Source organism: Peromyscus maniculatus, chromosome 5 (genome assembly GCF_049852395.1).
Source record: "Peromyscus maniculatus bairdii isolate BWxNUB_F1_BW_parent chromosome 5, HU_Pman_BW_mat_3.1, whole genome shotgun sequence".
Taxonomy (NCBI): domain Eukaryota; kingdom Metazoa; phylum Chordata; class Mammalia; order Rodentia; family Cricetidae; genus Peromyscus; species Peromyscus maniculatus.
In genome coordinates, this window is record NC_134856.1 from 143,621,555 (window position 1) to 143,640,510 (window position 18,956).

An 18,956-nucleotide genomic window follows, 5' to 3' on the forward strand; every position below is an offset into this window, starting at 1 on the left:
CAGCCACCAACCAAAAAAGTGGGAGAGGGGAAAACAAGAGAAAAATGCTTTGAGTGGAAAATGTACAAATATCTCACTTCATCCCCCAACAGGCATTTCAAAGTGTGAGCCATTCAGGGCTGTTCTTTCAAGCAAGGACCCTATTTTTTTTTTTTTTTCCTATTTTATCTGTAAGGAATTTAGTGAATCTGACAGTGATTACAGATAGGAAGTGCTGCTGCCCACAGGACACACACACACACACACACACACACACACACACACACACACACACACACACACACCTTTTCCCTAACCAAACAAGTACTTTGGGCAGAGTCCCACCAATGAAACCTTGCCCTCCAATCAAAACTCCTATGTCCAAGGTAGTCCCTTTTCCCTGAAGAATAAAACAGTGTCCCATCCAGTAAGGAATTCTCCCCACATTTAATGTGAAGGAAAACAATGTGGGTAGGAAATAGAGCCAGGGGTGAGGGAAGGACTAACAAAACCACAACCTTCAGCTCCTCTCCTCCCCCTCCTGGAAACCCTCAGGTCCATTTTCCCACCTACCCCCATGCATACCACTTGAAGACCTGCTTGAAGTAAAAATCACTTGTAGAGAAAGTAATGGGATTTCTGCAAGTTTGCACAAGCATGTGTATGTGTGTGCAATGTTACAGAAGAGTTCCTCTTGCACAGAACTGGGCTGTTCCGTCAAAGCAGTACCTGTTATATTTCTGTCTTTCTCTTCTGTTTGGCGTATTCACCAACGAGAGAAAAGGAGGTAAGCTTTGGCGGCCCTGACCTGCAGCTGGGACACAATACTTTCGCACAGCCCTGCCGACCCCTGACATAAATTTTACTCCGCAGCTGGCACTTACACACTCAGCATTACCATATGTATAGCTGCGCTGTGCTAATTATGCTAATCACCTGTCTAACTCGCTGCTGCGAAAAATGGTTGTATTTAGCAGTCCAGTGCTTACCAATGCAGCTTACTGTGTGGCTGAAATGTACATTCAGACGGCCCTGAATGGCAAGATTTTTCCACGTTGCTGGCTACATTCAGGCCTCAGAAAAATTTATTCAAGTCAACTGGTTTCGGTCCGCAACAAAAAAGTTACGAGAAAAAAGTGAGTGTGTTCTTGCCCTAACATTCTGGATCTGCTTGCAAGCAAAATGATAAATCAATTGGTGTGGGAAACAAAAAGGGAGAGAGGTTCCTTTGGGAGCCCATGTGAAACTGTAGCCTGTTTTAAGAAAGAAGAAGAAGAAGAAGGGGGTCATCCTATCCCCCAAATCTCTAGAGAGAGCAGCTAACAGATATTTAGTCCTAATCCAGAGTCTCTCAAATTGCAAGCACTGGCTGCAGCTGAACCGGGGTATTAGACGTGCTTTTCTGGACAACAGATAGATTAAAATGACGTGTCATACTTGACATATTTTTAACTAATTATAACAGTGTGAGAACTTCCTTAGGGGAAACAGGTAAAAACAAATAACTTCTTAGGCAGCTAGGGAAAAAAATGTTTTAGTATTTTCTTCCTTGGACTATTTAAGCTGAGGCATTTGTGATGTGTAACTATTTTGTAAAGGTTTCTGATTTCCCAGTAAAGGAGCAAAGGAAACTGAGGAGTGTGGGAGGGAAAAGGTGGGGGTGGGGCAGTGGGGGAGAGAAAGACAGGGAGTCAAGAAGCCTCCATTTCCTGTTTTTACTATTACCATTTCTTAAAGGAGTGCTCCCAAGCATGCTATGGATGGCTTTCTCAAACCAGGAAAATATTAGAGCACTTATTTTAACAATTGCCAAAATCCGATTTCCTCCTAACTCACAAAATATGTTCCTTTTTTAAACTGAGTCTGGTCCTTCTGAGGAAGGCTGAATACACGTTCTGCGGTCTCTCTAGATTTTCCGAGTTTTAACTGTCTGTAGCATTATAAACACGCACCTGGGTGGACAGCGCCAGAGGTGCCCAGCAGCCCGGCCCTGGCCGGTTGCAGCATCCTGACTTCCCTCCAGAAAGCACAGCCAACTGGAAAGCCTCGCATCTGACAAGGTGTCTTGAGCCACCTCCTAGTGCTATATCACGCAGCCTTGTGATAAATACTGGGCTTAAACCCAGAAGGTGAACCAACCCAGCGGGCTTTCTCTGACACTGCAGGAGGTCCTGAGGATAGCTGGGCCATCTTGGCCTAGCTTCCCCTTACCTTTCAGTTTAACTAAGAGCAGATGGCAAGCGCACCATTCACAGTAACTTAAGGATGCTCCTTGGAGAACCTAACTTTCTTCCTACTCACTCCCAACCCCTATGCTATCCAATTTTTGTTTGTTTGTTTGTTTGGGCAGCAGGAGGGCTCTAGCTTTGGGCATGCTAGCAAGTGCTGTACTACTGAGCCACATCTCCAACCCCCTGTACAAAAGGCAAGCTGCTTCTCTATGGCGTTTTAGCACAGGATGCTGTTTGTTGCCTTCTAAAGTATTAATTTATCTGGGATTTGTACTTCCAATCTTGATTGTGCAGCTCCTAACTCAAGGAGAACCACTGTGCTCAGTGGACAGACAGCCAATGGCCTGCTCTGCAACTCTGGGTCTCCTGCTTTTCTTAAATAGGAGATGGACCACCCTGCCTTGTGGCACGGAGCAGTGTTTACATTGCAATCCTTGACTATGTAATACATCTGGCATTTTTGGGCAGGATCCCTGAGCTAGTAGCCAGAAGCTCTTAAGCACACTGACTGAAAGCCCATTTCTAGCTCCTGCTTTCTTCTGTCCACTTCTCATCAATAGCTGCAACCCATCTCAGCTGCTAAGCTGAGCACATCTGCACCAGCTTCTTCGTGTTTATCCCAACTGGAGGGATATAAAGCATATCCTGTGATATGCATGGAAACCTGCTTCTTCACTGGCCTCACCTCCACAGACAAGAGCCATGGGGCCCACAGGCAGGGTGGACTATTCAGTCCAATTCACACCTGGGCTTATGGATTACAAGTAAGGCCCTGCCTTCTCATATTAAATCTCTCCAACAACCTTGTCTTTCATCAGAAGGTACCTGACTATCCACCAAAAAAGTTTCCCTAACACAAGGCAACTGTTTTGCCAACTGTGCTCTAAACTCCAATTAAATCCCAACATCACTACCTAACCCATGACCCCTGAGGGGCAAGGAATGGGGTACAACTTTCTGGACAGTAGACTCCTGCACACCTCACAACATTCAGGCAGTTTCTCAATGGCAGCATTTTACTGTCTAGGAAGGCTAATTTTTTTTTTCTGCCAAATCTACTTAAATGTAGATATGCAGGAAAAATTTAATATAATGTAGTATAAAGGGAGTATCAGTCTAATATAAAAGGATCCACAATCTGATTTGAGAGGGAGAAACCCAGTAAGGAACCCAAATTCAGAGACTGGCAGCAAAAAGGCAACAGAAGAGCTTGTATTTCTGGGGCAATCCTGAGTTCCCACTGAGAAGACTCCAAGAGCTTCTTCCTTCTGTCCACGCTGAACTGCCTCTGCAAGCGGAACCTTCTGAACTGCGTGTTAACAGAGCTCTCATGAGGATGGAACACCTGAGGCTATAGAGTCAGAGAAAAACTGGGTAAGATAGTCCCTTCTGTCAAAGCTCTGTATTCCCACTGGCTCTGGTGGGTGTTCCATTTAGGGAAAGGCTGAAGTAGGTGCCTGGGTGGAAATGTATGGTTTGTGCCTCACTTAGCAGCTCAGAGATGGTACAGGGCTGAATTCTCCCCTACATCATGCCACAAGGACAGGGGGCTAAGACTTGCTTCATACACTGGTCAATTTATACACACAGAAAGAACATGTCCATGGTTCCTGAAGTTACCTTGTAAGTCTGGAAAATGTCAGGAATCCTCAACAGGAAGAGCAGCTCTTCTGCTGGCAGAACCCAAAAGAGTACTCCACGGACCCCACCACCCCAGGAGTATGGTGGTTCTGCAGCTAGGGCCTCACACCACTGGTTCAAAAGGACACATCGACCAATTCTTTCCTAACTGACCAGGTGAAAGACCTTTTCAGAATTGACACACTTGTGAGGAAATGAACTTGAGCAATTTAGGAGTGAGTGGGTAGGAAGGAGGGTAGGAAGGGTGACAAGAAGGGAAGAGAGAGGGAGCAACCAGCCAGGAGCCTGCAGCAGGCACTGGAAATAAGAGCAGCAGAATATGAGAATCCTAGGGGTACAATGATTTTTAGGGACCATCTTCCCCCCCACCACCACAAAGTGTCAAAAGAGTGTTGCCAAGAGATCAAAGACTTTTGTGAAAAATGGCTTCCATGAAGTCTAGTCTCCTTCAAAATAACTGTAAAATATTGTATTTAAGAGCCCTGACACATCACACCCTGAGCAGAGCACACGCTTCAGGGGTTCACTCTCAGGCACTCACCATGTGGGAGGCAGCCACAAGAAGCCCCTCTGCACCCAGAAACCCCTCTCTACAGAATTTAGAACCCCTTCTTTACCCCCCAGCAAGAAAAATTAAGCAAGAGAGAGTAAGTACCACCTCACCCAAAGTGGATAGGGTTCCAGGGGTCATGGGCAGGTCAGCACTGAAGGAGAAATCCAAATGAAATATAAACATGGTATTGTGGAAAGCAGACCAATCTCCCTAGCTCTCCAGCCAGCATTAATCTCGGCATCAGCTGTGGTGTATAACCTAAACACACAGACCAGGCGGCTCATACATCTGGAAGCTGTCGTCTCCAGGAAGCTCCAGGCAGCGCTGGATGCATCTGAAACAGTCCATGACCCAAACTGGCTTATGAACGAACTTCTTGGTGTGTCAAGAATGGTGGGCAGCATAGAGATGGGTTCAGAGCTCACCAACTGCCCTGTGGGGAATGCCTGAGCCACCTGCCATTTTTTGCAAGCAGTTATTGGTGATTTTTACTTGTCATTCATTTTACTCGGAGTACAAAGGGAATAGAGTAACAGCAACTTGGTTGCACCAAGTGCACACTTGCTCTTTGAATAACCACCTCTTGTTCATCAAATTACACACACACACACACACACACACACACACACACACACACACACACGGTGGTGCCTTTGCAAACTCAATCAGACCTGCAAAGTACGGGTTCTTCTACCCAGTCCTTTATCACCCAGCTCAGTGGTTCTCGGTTGGGGCATCTAGCAATGAGTAGGGCTGCTGACTTAACTGGGACAGTGCTGCTGGGACCTAGTGGGTAGAATCCAGGGGCTCCAGTGAACACCCTACAGTGTGTACAGCCTCTCACAGCTGAGTAATATCTAGGCCCAAATGGCAAGAGTGCCAAGGCTGAGCAACTGAAGGACAGTGGCTCTAACTGTGCAAAGCACACAGAAAGCATACAGTACAGACTTGAGAGTGCAACTGCCCATCAAATAAGCATTTTTTTTTTTTTAAATAAAGTCTTCTATTTCTCTTTAATAAATTCTCATCCTCCTCCCCAATACTGGCCTTAAAGCCTTCAACAATCAAACACCAGGGCAATATGGAGTCATTTCAAGGTTGTTGCCCTTTTCAAAAAAGGAGGCCAGGCGCTGGCTAAGCTTTTATCTCGGGGAGATAAATGAAGATTCTGTCACAGGAGTACCTTGACAACAAACTTGTGACAGAGAGCTGGAGGAGAGGGAGGGAGTATGCAAAGGGAAGCAGATATTAAAGAGAGCAGGAGGGCAGATCTGCTAAGTCAAAAGAAAGAATTGCCACCGGGAAATGTGAACGGCTTAAAAAACAAAACAAACAAAACAACTAGTTTCCTTCAGCACCCTGAGAAGCAAACACAAGCACTTCTGCTATCAGGAAGAGTACCAGGAGATAATTAAGAACCACAGATCCAGCATCTTGAAGAAAGAGCCTGCAGGCCGCAGCCACTCTAGGTGGCACACACCCCTGTAGATCTTCCAAACCACCGGATGCCCAATGCCCGCCCCCCCCCCCCATTCACTCCCTCACTGGTCACTGGAAGATGAACACTTAAGGCCACACACACACACAGACACACACACACACACACACACACACACAAGCACACTCACACACACACACACGTACGTACATACACACACACACACACACACACACAGACACACACACACACACACACACACACACACACACACCCTCTTCCTTATGCCTAGAATGTCCTTCACCTCCACCCTCCCAGCCTGGGACCATCCTGGAAGTCTCCGCTGATTTCCCTAACAATTTGGCAATTAACCATCTACTGACTCATCTATAGATTGTCATCACCCTTTCTCTCAAGAGTTTTGGGCAGTGCCTGGTGCAGAGCAGGCACAGAGACCCCACACTGACCAAATACTTGTGGCTGGAAATCACCGTTTGTGATTTTGTGTTTATGTACCACCATGTTTCTGTGACAGCAGGTGCCCAACACCAAGATCTTTATCAAACCTTTTGGTCCAATCACAAGCAAGCTCTTGTTGACACCTGTGACATGCAAAAAAATACACCCTAAGACTCAGGTTGTCACCTTATATATAACTGTCAGTTTCTTGAAAGGCAATTATTAAACCAACATGTTAAAAGAATCAAAACGTTATCACTTATGCATGCATAGATGCTGTGTACTTGTGAGAAGGGGGGGGAAGCAATGTCTTCATCTTTGTGGTGAATGGACCGACTGTCTTAATAAGCTCCATTTCTTCAGGATGATAAGCCACGGCTGTCAAGGAGATTCCTTAATTTTCTGGTCATATTAAGAATAGTTTGGCAGACAGAACACACACAGTAAGCCTGTGTATAGACACACACAAGCACAAAGGCAACTCATCACAGGAGAAATAGCAACCTTTCTAAACTGTCTCTCCAGCTTCCCTTTTCTCTTACAATCTGTCTTTCCTCTCTTCTCATCTTATCTGTGTGTACAGCAAGCTCTTGGCTCTTGTAATCACACCCAGAACCTGAAGAAAGGATCATGTAACAGATGACTTCGCTGACAGTGATAAAGAATTTATCTAATAGACTGAAGCAAAGATGAACCTAAACTTGGGCTACTGCTCACTATAACTCACTGACCTCCGCCATCACCTACAAACACTGGGAATTTACTCCTAAAAGCAAAGGCTCACAATATAACATTAAATTCCATATACCATAAACAAGACCTCTGGTTACTATGACAATGGGTTCCCCTAACCCAATTTATGAAACTTGCTTCTTGTAGAAGGCAAGAATGAATAAATGAATGAACGAGGCCAAGGCAGTATCAGACTAAATGACCGAAATCAATGGTAGGTAAAGTGAACATGAATGGACATGTGGATGGCCATTCATGGTCATTATTTGGAAAGAGTGACAACTGTTATATGGAACACATATATGAGGTGGCTCAGTGGAGGTTTGCCTAGCATGATAGTGCCCCAGGTTTGTGTGTGGGTGTCCTCAAGATGCCAAAAGCAGGCCTCAGGTGTCTGCCTCAGGTGTCTGCCTCAGGTGTGCCCCCCTTACTGAACATCTTCCCACTTAACTCTGGAGTCCCTCTTCATAAATCTCATGTCATTCTTGAAACAACTGCTCCAACTACTGAAAAGCAAATCACTGTATGGTCATGGTGTGGAAAAAGCTCTATTTCTACACTTAGAGTCCTGCTGGTCAGTTCCGTGCTGAGGACCTTAACCTTCCTTTCCGGAGGTCTTGCAGGCCATGGCCTGTTCCTACTACAACACCCTGTTGCCTCCTGTCTCTCTAGTATCCCTGCCTGCCTCAAGACATCCACTAAGGCCTTTTTTTCTCCTAATTTAACTTTCATGGACCAGTTGAAGTGTAAACCTAAACTCAGTGAAAATGCATTGAGTTCCAGAAGTCTGAAGCACAGGACACTGGGCACTGTCTCCCACCACAGTGACTAAAACAGTATAGAAACTCAAGAAATTTGTTGCTAGGGGACTTGTGGGTGCTCAATAAAACTATTCCCTGAACTACCAATGACAAGGAAGCAAAGTGGGGTAAATTACCTAATGGAATCAATCCAAAAGACACTTGTATTCATTAACCAAGCTACTTAAGGCAGGAATGTGTTCTGCTCGTAATGATTTGGATTATTATTTTAATTGTCACTTTTCAACTATTATTTTAATTGTCACTTTTCAACTAAATACTTCAACACTAGTTTGCAAAACATTGAAAGGTGAATATTCTCGAAGGTTAGTTTCCAATACCATCCTGAAGAATTACTCATTAACTCCGGTTTCCAAATTCTGTCCTGGGTGGCTTACAGAAGACACGCACCAGATACTTGGGGTTGAAATATCTGCTCAACTACTCAGATGCCCAAAGCAGTGTTTGCCTGAGGCTAAAATGTTTTCCAACAAGGGATTGATACGTTTCAAAGAGATAACTGAGAAACGACCAACGAAGAAAAAAAGGAAAAAGAAAGCCTATAGTGGTGGGGGTGGGGGAAACGGCGAACCTATTTTCAATTTACAAGTCCTTTTCTAAAGCAGGTCCCCAACCCCCCAAATCGAGAAACGTAGATAAAAGACCGGCATACAAACCCCAGGGGGAGCTCCCGTGGCCCCTCCCACCAAACCTGCATTCTTTAAAAAAACACATTTCTTTCTTGAAAGCCTGCCAAGCCTCCCCCCAGAATAATTCCATTTAAAAAGCCCCCACCCGCGAGGAAACATTAATCTACTTTGCAAACACGCGTTCCAGTTTGTGCTTTACTATTTTTTTTCAACCCCCACCTCCACCGCCCCCCCCTTTTTTTTTGTACCTTGAGACAAATGTTTTTTTCCCCCAGAGTTGAAAGCAGTCCAAAAACAGGACCACACACGCGGCCGCCTCCGCAGGCCCGCGCGGCGCCCGCCCCCCGCGCGCCCCGGGGGCGCGCACACTCCCTGCAGCTAGAGGGGTGGCCTTGCCCTCCACCCCCTCTCCTTTCTCCGCAAACGCGGTGGGTGGGTGGGGGGAGGGAAGGAAGTCGAGCCCAGAAGCCCAGATCCGAGAGGCCCTCCTCCGGCCGCTGGGACCCTGGCCAGAGCCAGGCGGACGGCTGTGGCGGACCTCAGGGACCCCCCCACCCCCACCCCCGCGGGCCTTGCCGAGTGGTCCGTCCCGCGCAGGGGCCTGGCGCCCCCGCCACTCTCTCCCACCACACCTAGCAGGCGCAGCGCCCCGAGTAGATTACAGCGCGGCCTTTGTCGGGCGGGCCTGGCCTTAGGCCAGGCATGCAAACAATAAACAGTCGCCCCTGGTGCGGGCAGGGGCTTCGCTGGCCACAGCAAGGCTCTAGGTGCAGGCTGGCAAATATCTTTATCAAACACAGGGAAGGGAAGGAAGAAGACGAAGGACGCGCGCCAGGTCTCTTACCTTCCACCCACAGCTCTTCCACATTGGTCTCGAGATTAGCTGCCTTTAATCCTACAGCGAAGGCCCCAAATATGAGGAGACCCACAACCAAAAATTTGCCGCAGTTCTTTTGAATGTAACAACCCAGTTTAAATAAGAGTCTCTGAAACTTCGCTCTCAGCCACAGCGGTGCTTTCCGGCCAGTAGCCTTCCCCTGGGGACGAAGCAGAAGGGAGGAGTGAACGCCTAGGAATCACTATCCGTGCGCACCCGCCTGGGGACACCCCCCCCCCCCAGCAGTGGAGGGCGTGAGCGGCCGTGGCTCAGGGAGAGCCCCAGGGTCATGGGGGACTAGGTTGTAAATCAGAGCGAGGTTGCAGCGTGGGAACTACACCCTAGGGACACAGGGCGCCCCCACGCAGCCTGAGCACCATCCCTGAATGAGACTTGGGGTGCTGGGGAAAGAGGCTAACAGAGGAGCCAACAAAAACAGGCAGGCACTAGTGTCTCGGACCTGGAGAGGTAGGGCCTGAGTGATCCTAGTGGAGAAGCCCAACACTAAACCATCAGGCCACGACCCCCTTTGCCCTAAGTCCTGCTACAGCCTTTCGGCCTCTTCGGATACCCCGGAGGCGGGTGAAGAGCGCAAGCGCACTTAGGGACACTATACAGCGACCGTGGACCTTATGGCCTCCGGCCTGGCGTGGCTGCACGCGGGGGTCCACGTGGTAAGCCCGGCAGCCAGAGCTCGCTCCAGACACTTCCACGGCTTTGGGAGACGCCACAGGAGCTCAGTTAGGAAGTGCAGCAGCCATCTGCAACTTACACTTATTTGTGCTCTGAAGAGGGCGGCCACAAGGATCTTTCCCTCCTCTCCCACTCCCTCCTGGTGAAATCTTTAAAAAAAAAAAAAACAGCCAAGTGTACGGGGAAGAGGCCCAGGCCGGCGCCGGCGGGGGTCCTGGCTGGGCGCAGGCTGCTCTCGGGACGGCGGTGCCCTGGTGCTGGCCAGGGACCCTACAGGCCCCAGGCTAGGTACTCGCCTTCGCCGGATTCCACACATTTCAGCCATCCCCGTAAACACAATGAACCCGGCGGTTCCGCACACCAGCACCGAAGATTTAAGGTGGCAACTTGTTTACAATTGCCCCTCTCTCCAGCAGGCTGGGAGAAGAGGCGGCCCAAAACCTGGAAGAGAGGGGACGTCCTCTCCCGAGAATAATTTTTAAGGGAGCAGAGATTTCAAGCTCAACGAAAGCAAAACCGGCTGCCAAAAAAGGAAACCACCTTTACTTTGGCTCCCTCCCCTCTGCCTCTCTCCGCCTCTCTCCACTCCGCCTCCCCCACGAAGAGGTTAAGAAATGTGGCAACGCTGAGATTTAGGCTACAACCGAGGGCAGGGGCGCGGGTGAAGGGCGCTAGGGCCGGGGGCAGTGCTGCACCGCGGCCGCCCTGGAGGTGGTCCACTCAGGACGGTTTCCAAAGCTCCGGAAAAGGCACACCAGGGAGGGCGTGTGCGCGCGCACACACCACACACGCACATACACACGCACGCACGCACCCCTCCACCCCCTGCGGACCTCAGACAGCCCTTTCCTCCGAAGTCCGGAGGGAGGGTTTGAAATTTTCAGACTTCACTTGTCTTCTGCTTTCTCAGGAGAGTGTCTGTGTGCGTGTGTGGCAGGGATCCCAAAGAGGAAGAGGAGGGAAGAGTGGAGAGGGAGGAGGGAACAGACGTGCACCTTGGAAATCTGCTCCAGAGCGAAGGCGGCGTCGCAGTAGCTGGGCCGGTGCAGATAGTCCCGGTCCGGCACGGCGCAGTGCGGTCCCCCGGTCCGTCTGCGCCTCCCGCCGCCGGCCTGCCTGCCCAGGGCCCCGGCGGCGTTACCAGCCGAGGCCATGTTGCCGCCGCCGCCGCCGCCGCGGGCTCCGGGCGCGCCTGGGCGCTCGGCTCGCGAGGACGCTGCTGGCCGCCGGGGACTCCGGCTCCGGGTGACAGACCCGCTGCTGCCGCTCACACGGCGGGCGCTGCGGGCGCTGCGGCCGTGGCCGCTGCCGGGGACTCAGACCCTGCGCCTTCCATTGCCACATTGCGCGTGGGTCCCGAGGTCTCTGCGGCCGCCGCTGCCCACATCCAGCTCGCGGGAAGGCGAGAGCCGGCGCTTCCAGGGCACGCCTAGCGGTCCCCAAGTCCCCCCAGACGTCCCCGCCCCACGCCGCGACCCCTTCACGGCAGAAGGCGCGCGCAGACCCCCGCCACTCGCGCTGGCTCCTTCGGCGCCCGCTGCCGGCGACGCGACGGTGCCCGGCGGGTCTCAGCGATGCCGGGCCGGGGCAGCTGCTGCTCCCGCTGCTGCTGCTCCCGCTGCTGCTGCGGCTGGGGTTGGCGGTGGTGGCTTCTGAAACGGCTGCTCGTTCTCGGACTGCTGGGTTCGCGGTGGCTGCTTGGTCCCGGACTCTGCTTTCTTGTTCTCCTCACCGACCCGCTGGACCATTCTGCCCCCGCGCCGCGCGCCTCTCTCGCTCCCGGGACCTGGGGACTCTGCTCTGTGTGTGTGCAGCGGGCAGCGGCCGCAGCAGCTCCTTGACTCAATAGATGAGATGGAAGAAGAAAAAAAAGAACTCTCTCCATTTGGAGAAAGAGGAGGAGGAGGGGAGGGGGTGGAGGGGGAGAGAGCGAGCGAAAGAGAAAAAGGCTGGAACTCCCGCCCCCGGGGCTGTCAGATGGCTTGGGTTTCTGCGACGCGATTGGCTCGCGGAGGGCAGAAATTACTCAGCAAACATGACTATTATTAGCTGCTTAGCAACAGCTCACCAAAGTAGAGAGACCACCCAGGTAGGCAACCCCCGTGTGTGCATCCCCGGCTGGGGAGGGGGGGGGGGACCGCTCAGCGCCAACCTTCTCTCATGCAATACTTCCATTAAGGAATGCTCTCTCCTTTCTTTCCTATTTCTTTTCTTTTCAACAGTGTCTTCTTTTTGTGAGACGCCTTTTGCGAGCGCGCGCGCAAACACACACGCACACGCTCACACATACAGAAGCATTTGCCTCGAGATAGACACGGGGGATATGTAATATTTTTTAAGCGCTTAAACAATTTCTGAGGTTCCTCAAAGAAAACCCTTTTAGAGGCACTTTGGCCTCAAGCTGCAGCAAATACTGGGAGGTCCGCCTTGAATTCCCAGGCTTGCACCGATAATGACAGGGTGGTGGATAGTGCGCCAGTGTGTGCCAATTTTTTTTCTCCTCTTTTCTTTTATAACCAAAGGCAAGACTTAGACTCTCGCAGGGAACAACGCCTCGTATTAAGATAAACAAAATGGAAAGTTAAAGAGGAGAGCAAGGACGTTGGGAAAAGCCACCCTTTAAAAAAAAAAAAAACCCTGCCCCCCCCGCAAAAAAAAACATACACAATACAGTCCCATTTGAAAGAGTTTGTAAAGAGAACCCAGACACATAGTCTCTCGAAGAAGTAGAGACTTTTTTATTTGAATTTTTAATACATAAAAAGAAACAATCTTTTCAGCAGTCCGGAGAAATGGAATTGAGAAATTTCCTTATTATTTGGGTTTCATCTGGACCCTCCGCCTTTGAATTAACCACATTTTTAAAGTCAATTTTAGGCTTTTTTTTTTAAATTACAAAACTTGGTGTGTATCCTGTAATTTTTAATAGTGTGACGTAGGAGAGAATAAAGGCTTTGATGTCGGATTCATTTGAAACAAATTGTGCACAGATCTCGAGGATTTGTCCCAATATTGCGCCCAGTGTCACGAAGACATCCCGGGGATTCGCTTAACGTTGAACAAAAAACAAGCGACCTTCGCGGGGTGGGGGGTGGGGGTGGGGGTCCTGGAGCCAGTGACAAATTAAACCGTCTACACAACTACGCTCTTTAAGGGGGGGAAAACCCAACACTTAAGAAAGCACATTCCATTCTCCAATAAGTTTTCAAGTTCCTCCCTGCAGTAGACACCAGACCCACCAACACTGGATTCTGCTATATCCTATTATTTTTCTTTTCCCACTTGAACTGTAGAGGGAACCGTAGTAGTGAGAAGCCAGCTGAAGCCGTGAAATGGGGCGGTGTGGCTTTAAGATGCACACGGTGTGTGTTCATTGAAAAAAAAAATAAGAAAGAAAAGGAAAGAAAGAAACCCAGATGGAGGGAAAGGGGGAGGAGCGGGGGAGAAGGCGGAGCCTGCTCTGCCACGTGACTCAGACCAAGCGGCCTGTCCGCGCGCACGCGTTAGCGCGCACGCGCACGCGCGCTCCGGTTTGGGGCCTGCGCGGGGCGCGGGCACAGCAGGTAACCCTGTCGGCGCGCTGGGCGTGCGCGCCCCGAGCCCTCAACGCCGAACGCACCGCCTTCCTGGACTCTGAATGGTGTGCGCGCCTGGCCGGCGCGGACAGACGTGCCGGACACGCCGTAGTACATTCCTGAAAGCGGCCCGGCCCCCTCGCGCTGCCCAATGCGCGCACGGTCTCCTGCTGACGGCCAATGGCTGCACTTCGGCCCTTCCATTCAGCGGCGCAGGCTGCAGCAAGGCAGGGGCAGTGCACGCGGCTCCAGGAGGACGGGGCCTTCCCCTCCCACCGCGTTGCAATCCTTCGTCCCTGCCTAGCCTGCCCCCCACCCCCCAGCCTTATCTCCTTCCGGACTTCCCTAGGACGCTTTGCCATCCTGAATCCCAAACCCACAAAACCTGTGCGGTTCCTGAAGCGGGGTGGTAGATGCGTTTGGGGTGCTCACAGGATAAGGAAGAGGACCTGAGTGCCGGGCCAGCGCGGAAATTCAAAATTCCTAACACCAGGGAGCACGTGATTTTCCAACAACTGACTTTCGAAAGAGCAGCTGAAAAATCCTGAAGGGAAGGCATGCTGAGTGAGGGGAAGGACACTACCTTAACAGCGAGCAACGTGCTGGAAGCAGAGCTGTTAAGCCTTGGAGTAAAATCCTAATCTCTGATAGTTTGGTTATCAGCATAAAGCAGAAAAGGATGGACTACTATTTTAGCTTTCACATTTCGTACTCTTGGAAATTGGATTGTTTTCTAAACTTTAGGGTGACACCTCGAGTTCAAAGGTCAGCCTGATTTTAAATTTGAAGCTGGCTATATGTATGGCAGGCAGGTAACCACATAGCCCTATGAAAGTTGTCTTTAAAATTCCTTACAATATTTTACTCCTAAGCATTTGCTGCTCCCAACCCCACCCCCAGGTTTTTACTTCTTTGGTGGCAGTATAGCTGTTTGGATTCTGGGATTCTAGAATGAAACTATAGTCTAGCTATGCAAAGCCTCTTCCACTCGGACGCTTTTCCCTCGGTTTGACTTAATTCTTAAACGTTTTGAACATGGAACCCTGAGGTTTGCAATGCTCTACAACCCCTCGCCCGCTGTTTGATAGGTTAACTTTTCAGCATCGCAGACAATGGTCCTGACCTGTAAACTCTGCCCGTAGGTTTCAGGACACAGTCCCCAGGCTCTCTCTAACAAGCGCTACCTTAATCTCCCCACCCCCACCGCCGCTTCCCCTGTGGTCCGCTTTTTTCCGTAGAGATGAATTACTTTGAGGATCTAATTGGCCTTGTTTCTGTAACGTTTTAAGAAAGGGAAGAGGAGCCAGTCTAAAAAGACTGCTCGACTTGGGTGGTCAGGGCCAAGGCTGCCCCCAATTTGCCTCATTGCTGATGCATGTGAGTGACATTCCCAGCTATAATGTTGTTCCTAATCAATCTACCCTTATTTACATTTGTAAGCATTGTCGGCTTTAATATGCATGCCCTGTGCAGGGGACCGCTGAGCCACACCGGGTTTGTTAACTTCCAGCTAACCGCAAGGATTCCACAGACCTGAGAGAGGCAGAGTGGACGAGCCAGGCCTGCTAAGGTGTCTGCCCGCAGTACAGCCCCTTTAAGGGTCTTTTGCCTGGTGTTCCCCCAAATAACTGAGAGCTTAGGGCCTTGACCAGCAGGAGTTGCCAGCCTCTGTGAGGCCAGACTTGAGTGATCATCCCCTCTACAAACTCAAGTTCAACTGAAAACATAAATTGTCATTCTTTTCTCCCCATCACAGTCCAGGACTGTTGGTTCCATAACAGATTCCTTCAAAGCTCTGGATCCCCTCACTGTCTCCTCCCCTGTCTGTTCCAGTGCTTCAGATGTCCATAGTCATGCCGCACACATCTCAAAAATGACATCAGATTGTCCAAGTGCTAAGATGACACTTGAGATAAAACATCTGCCCTTTGTGTTGGAATGTTCCAATGGTGCAAAGTTATGGGTGCCAGACTTGTTGAGGTTTAACTTTTCACTGGCTTCTCAGATGAAACTAAGTGAATCTTTAAGATCCATATAAGCGAATAAAGGGGCAAAGATGTTCCAGCCATTTGACCCTAGGCTTAGTCATCATTTTCCCCATCAAGTTTAACAGTCTTCCAGAAATTCAAAGAATTGAAAATATGATACTAAAATCCTACAGTATTCTTGTTGCAAGGACGGGATGCATGAGGAAGCGGGTGTGAGGGTCTACATATGGATGCTACAAGGGTAGGGTAGGGGGAGGCCGTGGTGTTCTATGGGTGGGTGGGTGGTACAGGACACAGGACATGGGTGTTAGGCCAGGGCCTGGGTAGTGCAAAGGCAGTTTGAATAAGAAGGAGTCCTGAGCCAGTCTGCCACCATCCCACCCCATTTTCTTGGCTCTCCACTAATGTCCAACTGCACAGGGAGACGGCAGAAAATGACCCCAAACGGCTTCAGGGAGGTGAAAAGGAAGGCACAGAAGTGTAAAACCATTGGGCTTGACTCCCTCACTTCTTTCTACCTCCAGCTTCCTGCCCTTACCAACTACCCCTCCCAACCCCCCAGGCTGGAGGAAGGGGAACTGCTGTAGCCAGCTTGTCAAAATAATGCTGCTAATTACCTCTGATCTCCTTTAATGGGAAGCTGCTCCCAACTCCACAAAAGAGTAAATAAAAGGTCCACAGCACAGACCCAGGAGCTTACAGTGAGCTGGGGGTGGGGAGGGTAACCAAGAGGAGATATCCTTAGAAGGTCCCAGAAATGTCAGTGTCATCAACTGCAGAGCCTTCAGTGAACCTGACAGGAAACTCATCATGGACCCCTATATTGATTCCTCCCCTTCTTTAAATCTCTTCTGCTGCATTTTTCCACTCTAATGGATAGAGATGTGTTCTTGAAATACTCAAGCCCCAAGCATTTTTCCCCGTCCATCACTCTCCCATCACCTTTCTACCTCCCTGTCTAATATATCTGTACCCTGCTCTGACTCTGGCAGAAAGCACACTGCATTTCAATGCTCCCTGCCTTTGGGTCCTGCGTGGAAAAGAAGCTGAGCAACATGATCCCTTTGACCCACTGCTGGAGCAAATTTATTAGAGATATAGGCATGAGAAATGAAAGGGAAGTAAAACAATTCCAGCTTATTGTGTGTCTTTCTTTCATACTCCTAATCCGGTTTACACATCACGCCTACATGTCTCAATGGGGCATTATACACTGTGGCAGAGGCTGCAGAAAATAAAAGGTGTGTGTGTGGGGGGAGACAGAACAGGGGGAAGGTGGGCATTTTAATCCATATTTATCTTACAAATTTCTTATCTGTAGACAATTGAAAGCAATCTGTTAAAAGCCTCTTTCCACAAAACAGTTCCAAAATGGTGCTAACTCCTGTTCAAACGGCTTGTCAGATTATGACAAAAATACATAACCAGAAATTAGATACACTTCTCACAATGAGTTTAAAATAAAGCTAATTGGTATATTAAGATGGCAGGGCCTATTGGTGTCACCTTGGTTCAACATTTTAATTTAAAAAGATCATGGATTCAAAGGCATTTTATTGCCTGGTGGAAGGACGCTGGGTGACAACTGGAACACACACATTCACAATTGAAAGGCCCTTGTTTTACAACACAGAGCACAATGCACCTGAGGCAACAATGTATCCCGAAGAACCACCCAGAAATAATAAGTTACAGTAACAAAGGATGACACCAAAAAGCATTGTCTTGCTTTGTGGAGGCAACTAATTGCATGTTGAAGAACCGGAGCCAAGAAGAAGAAAAAACAATCCGAACACACACAGAACGATGAAAAATAACTATTGTGGTTCAAGAACTCGGTGGTCCAATTATTAACTATTTAGACGCACCCAGTGAGGGTCTTCATTATTTCTACCTATTTCCGAGGGAGGAAAGAAGGATAAAAAGGGAAGATGATGGTCTCACCCGGGTCCAACACAACATGGGTCTCTGGTGTCGTTCATGAACAAGACTCCTCATGGTGGTTCTTATGAGACAGACACTGATATCAGAAACACACCAGTTTTTAAACATGGACTTAAATACATGAAGACATACCACGTGTCACCGAAAGCAGTCTTTGGGAACAGGGGGGGGGGGTCCCTGTGTTGGGACGGACTCATTCCATGAGGGTCTGGGTCAGTAAAACCTACTTCAAGGCTCCCCTGAGGCCCCACACAGCGTTCTGGGCACTGCGCCACCCGCCCACCTCTTTAATGGGTGACAGGCACCAGAGTGCCCGACTCCGTAGGCACAGGAGTCAGCACACACCCCTCTCCTCTACCCATGCCCAGCGGTGAACTCTAAGGGCGCTTGCCCTCTTTTCTCCCCACGAACCGCAGTAGGGAGGAATCCGCGGCTTTGACAAGGCGCTTCTCTCCGCTCTAGGTGTCGCGTTCAGCCAGGTGTCTGCGCCCGCGGCCGCCAGCCCTACGTGTGGGTGCACGGGTCACCTCCAGTTGGCGTCCCCGGCTCCCAGAAAAGCATCTGCGGCGCGCGTGCTCCCTTGAGCAGCCCCCTGCCCTCCCCCTAGCACTGTCATTCTCGCCACCAACCCTTCCATCAGCCGCGCTGCCTGCGCTGGCCAGGCAGTAGTCACCACCCGACTCGAGGAACGGAAGCCAAGGTGGCGACCCTTTCAAGCGTGCAAATAGGATCCCAGGCGACCCCCTCCGTGGGAACTCCCCCCCCGGAGTCGTTCCCCCCGCGCGACACAGCCAGCTCTCCTCCTTGCCGGGTCGGCCTAGGGGCAGGGGTCCTGGCGTGCGAGCCGCAGGCGAACGTGGAGACGCGGACCTGGATCCTGCACCCCGGAGCTGCAGCCTCCCAGCCGCCCGCCCTCCTTCCCGGCCCAGGGGTCGGGGCTAGGCGCGGGGCGTCCCCGGGGGCACGGCGCACTCACCATAGCCGGCCTCAGCCCCTGGCCGGAGCGCAGTTGCCGATGGCGCAGACGCTGGCCGTGAGGTTCACATCAATTCCTTTTATTAATTTCCCGGGGCCCCCCTTGGCTGGTGCTGCGTGGCTCAGTCTTCTCCCTGTCTCCCTTCGACTCCCCCGGACCCTGTCGCCGCGGGTCTCTTTGTCTGCCCTGTCGCCGTCTCTTTCCCCGGTCTTCGTCTTCGTCTTCTCCTCCTCCTCCGTCTTTACAAAAGGAACGGAAAGTGTAAAAACCCCGGCGCGCGGGGCCGCCGCAGGCTTTCGGCGGAGTGCGGCGCGGACTCACAATTACAAGCCTGTTTCTATTAAGCAGGTCCATGGCCCTCGGCGTGGGTGGTCTGCCGCGCCATAGGCAGGACCTGTCAGGGTCACGTGACGGATCCGA

General features: G+C 50.5%; 1 protein-coding gene across 5 annotated transcripts in view; it reads right to left on the bottom strand.

The window, feature by feature from the left end:
* The window catches only part of Ptch1 (patched 1), a 65,677-nt gene extending 47,005 nt beyond the window's left edge, over window positions 1-18,672 (bottom strand). Inside the window, exons 1-2 of one of the 5 annotated variants that reach the window (XM_016000270.3) lie at window positions 18,537-18,672; window positions 9,328-9,520 (exon numbers count right to left, since the gene is read on the bottom strand). In XM_016000270.3, the coding sequence (XP_015855756.1) occupies window positions 9,328-9,520; window positions 18,537-18,539 (196 nt within the window). In that variant the 5' untranslated portion in view covers window positions 18,540-18,672. Of the gene's footprint in view, window positions 1-8,731; window positions 8,802-9,327; window positions 9,521-9,820; window positions 9,915-10,132; window positions 10,468-11,048; window positions 11,354-18,536 lie in introns of those variants that run through there. The other 4 variants (XM_042278628.2, XM_042278627.2, XM_076573534.1 and 1 more) reach the window with 4 other exon arrangements.
* Window positions 18,673-18,956: the final 284 nt, after the last annotated feature.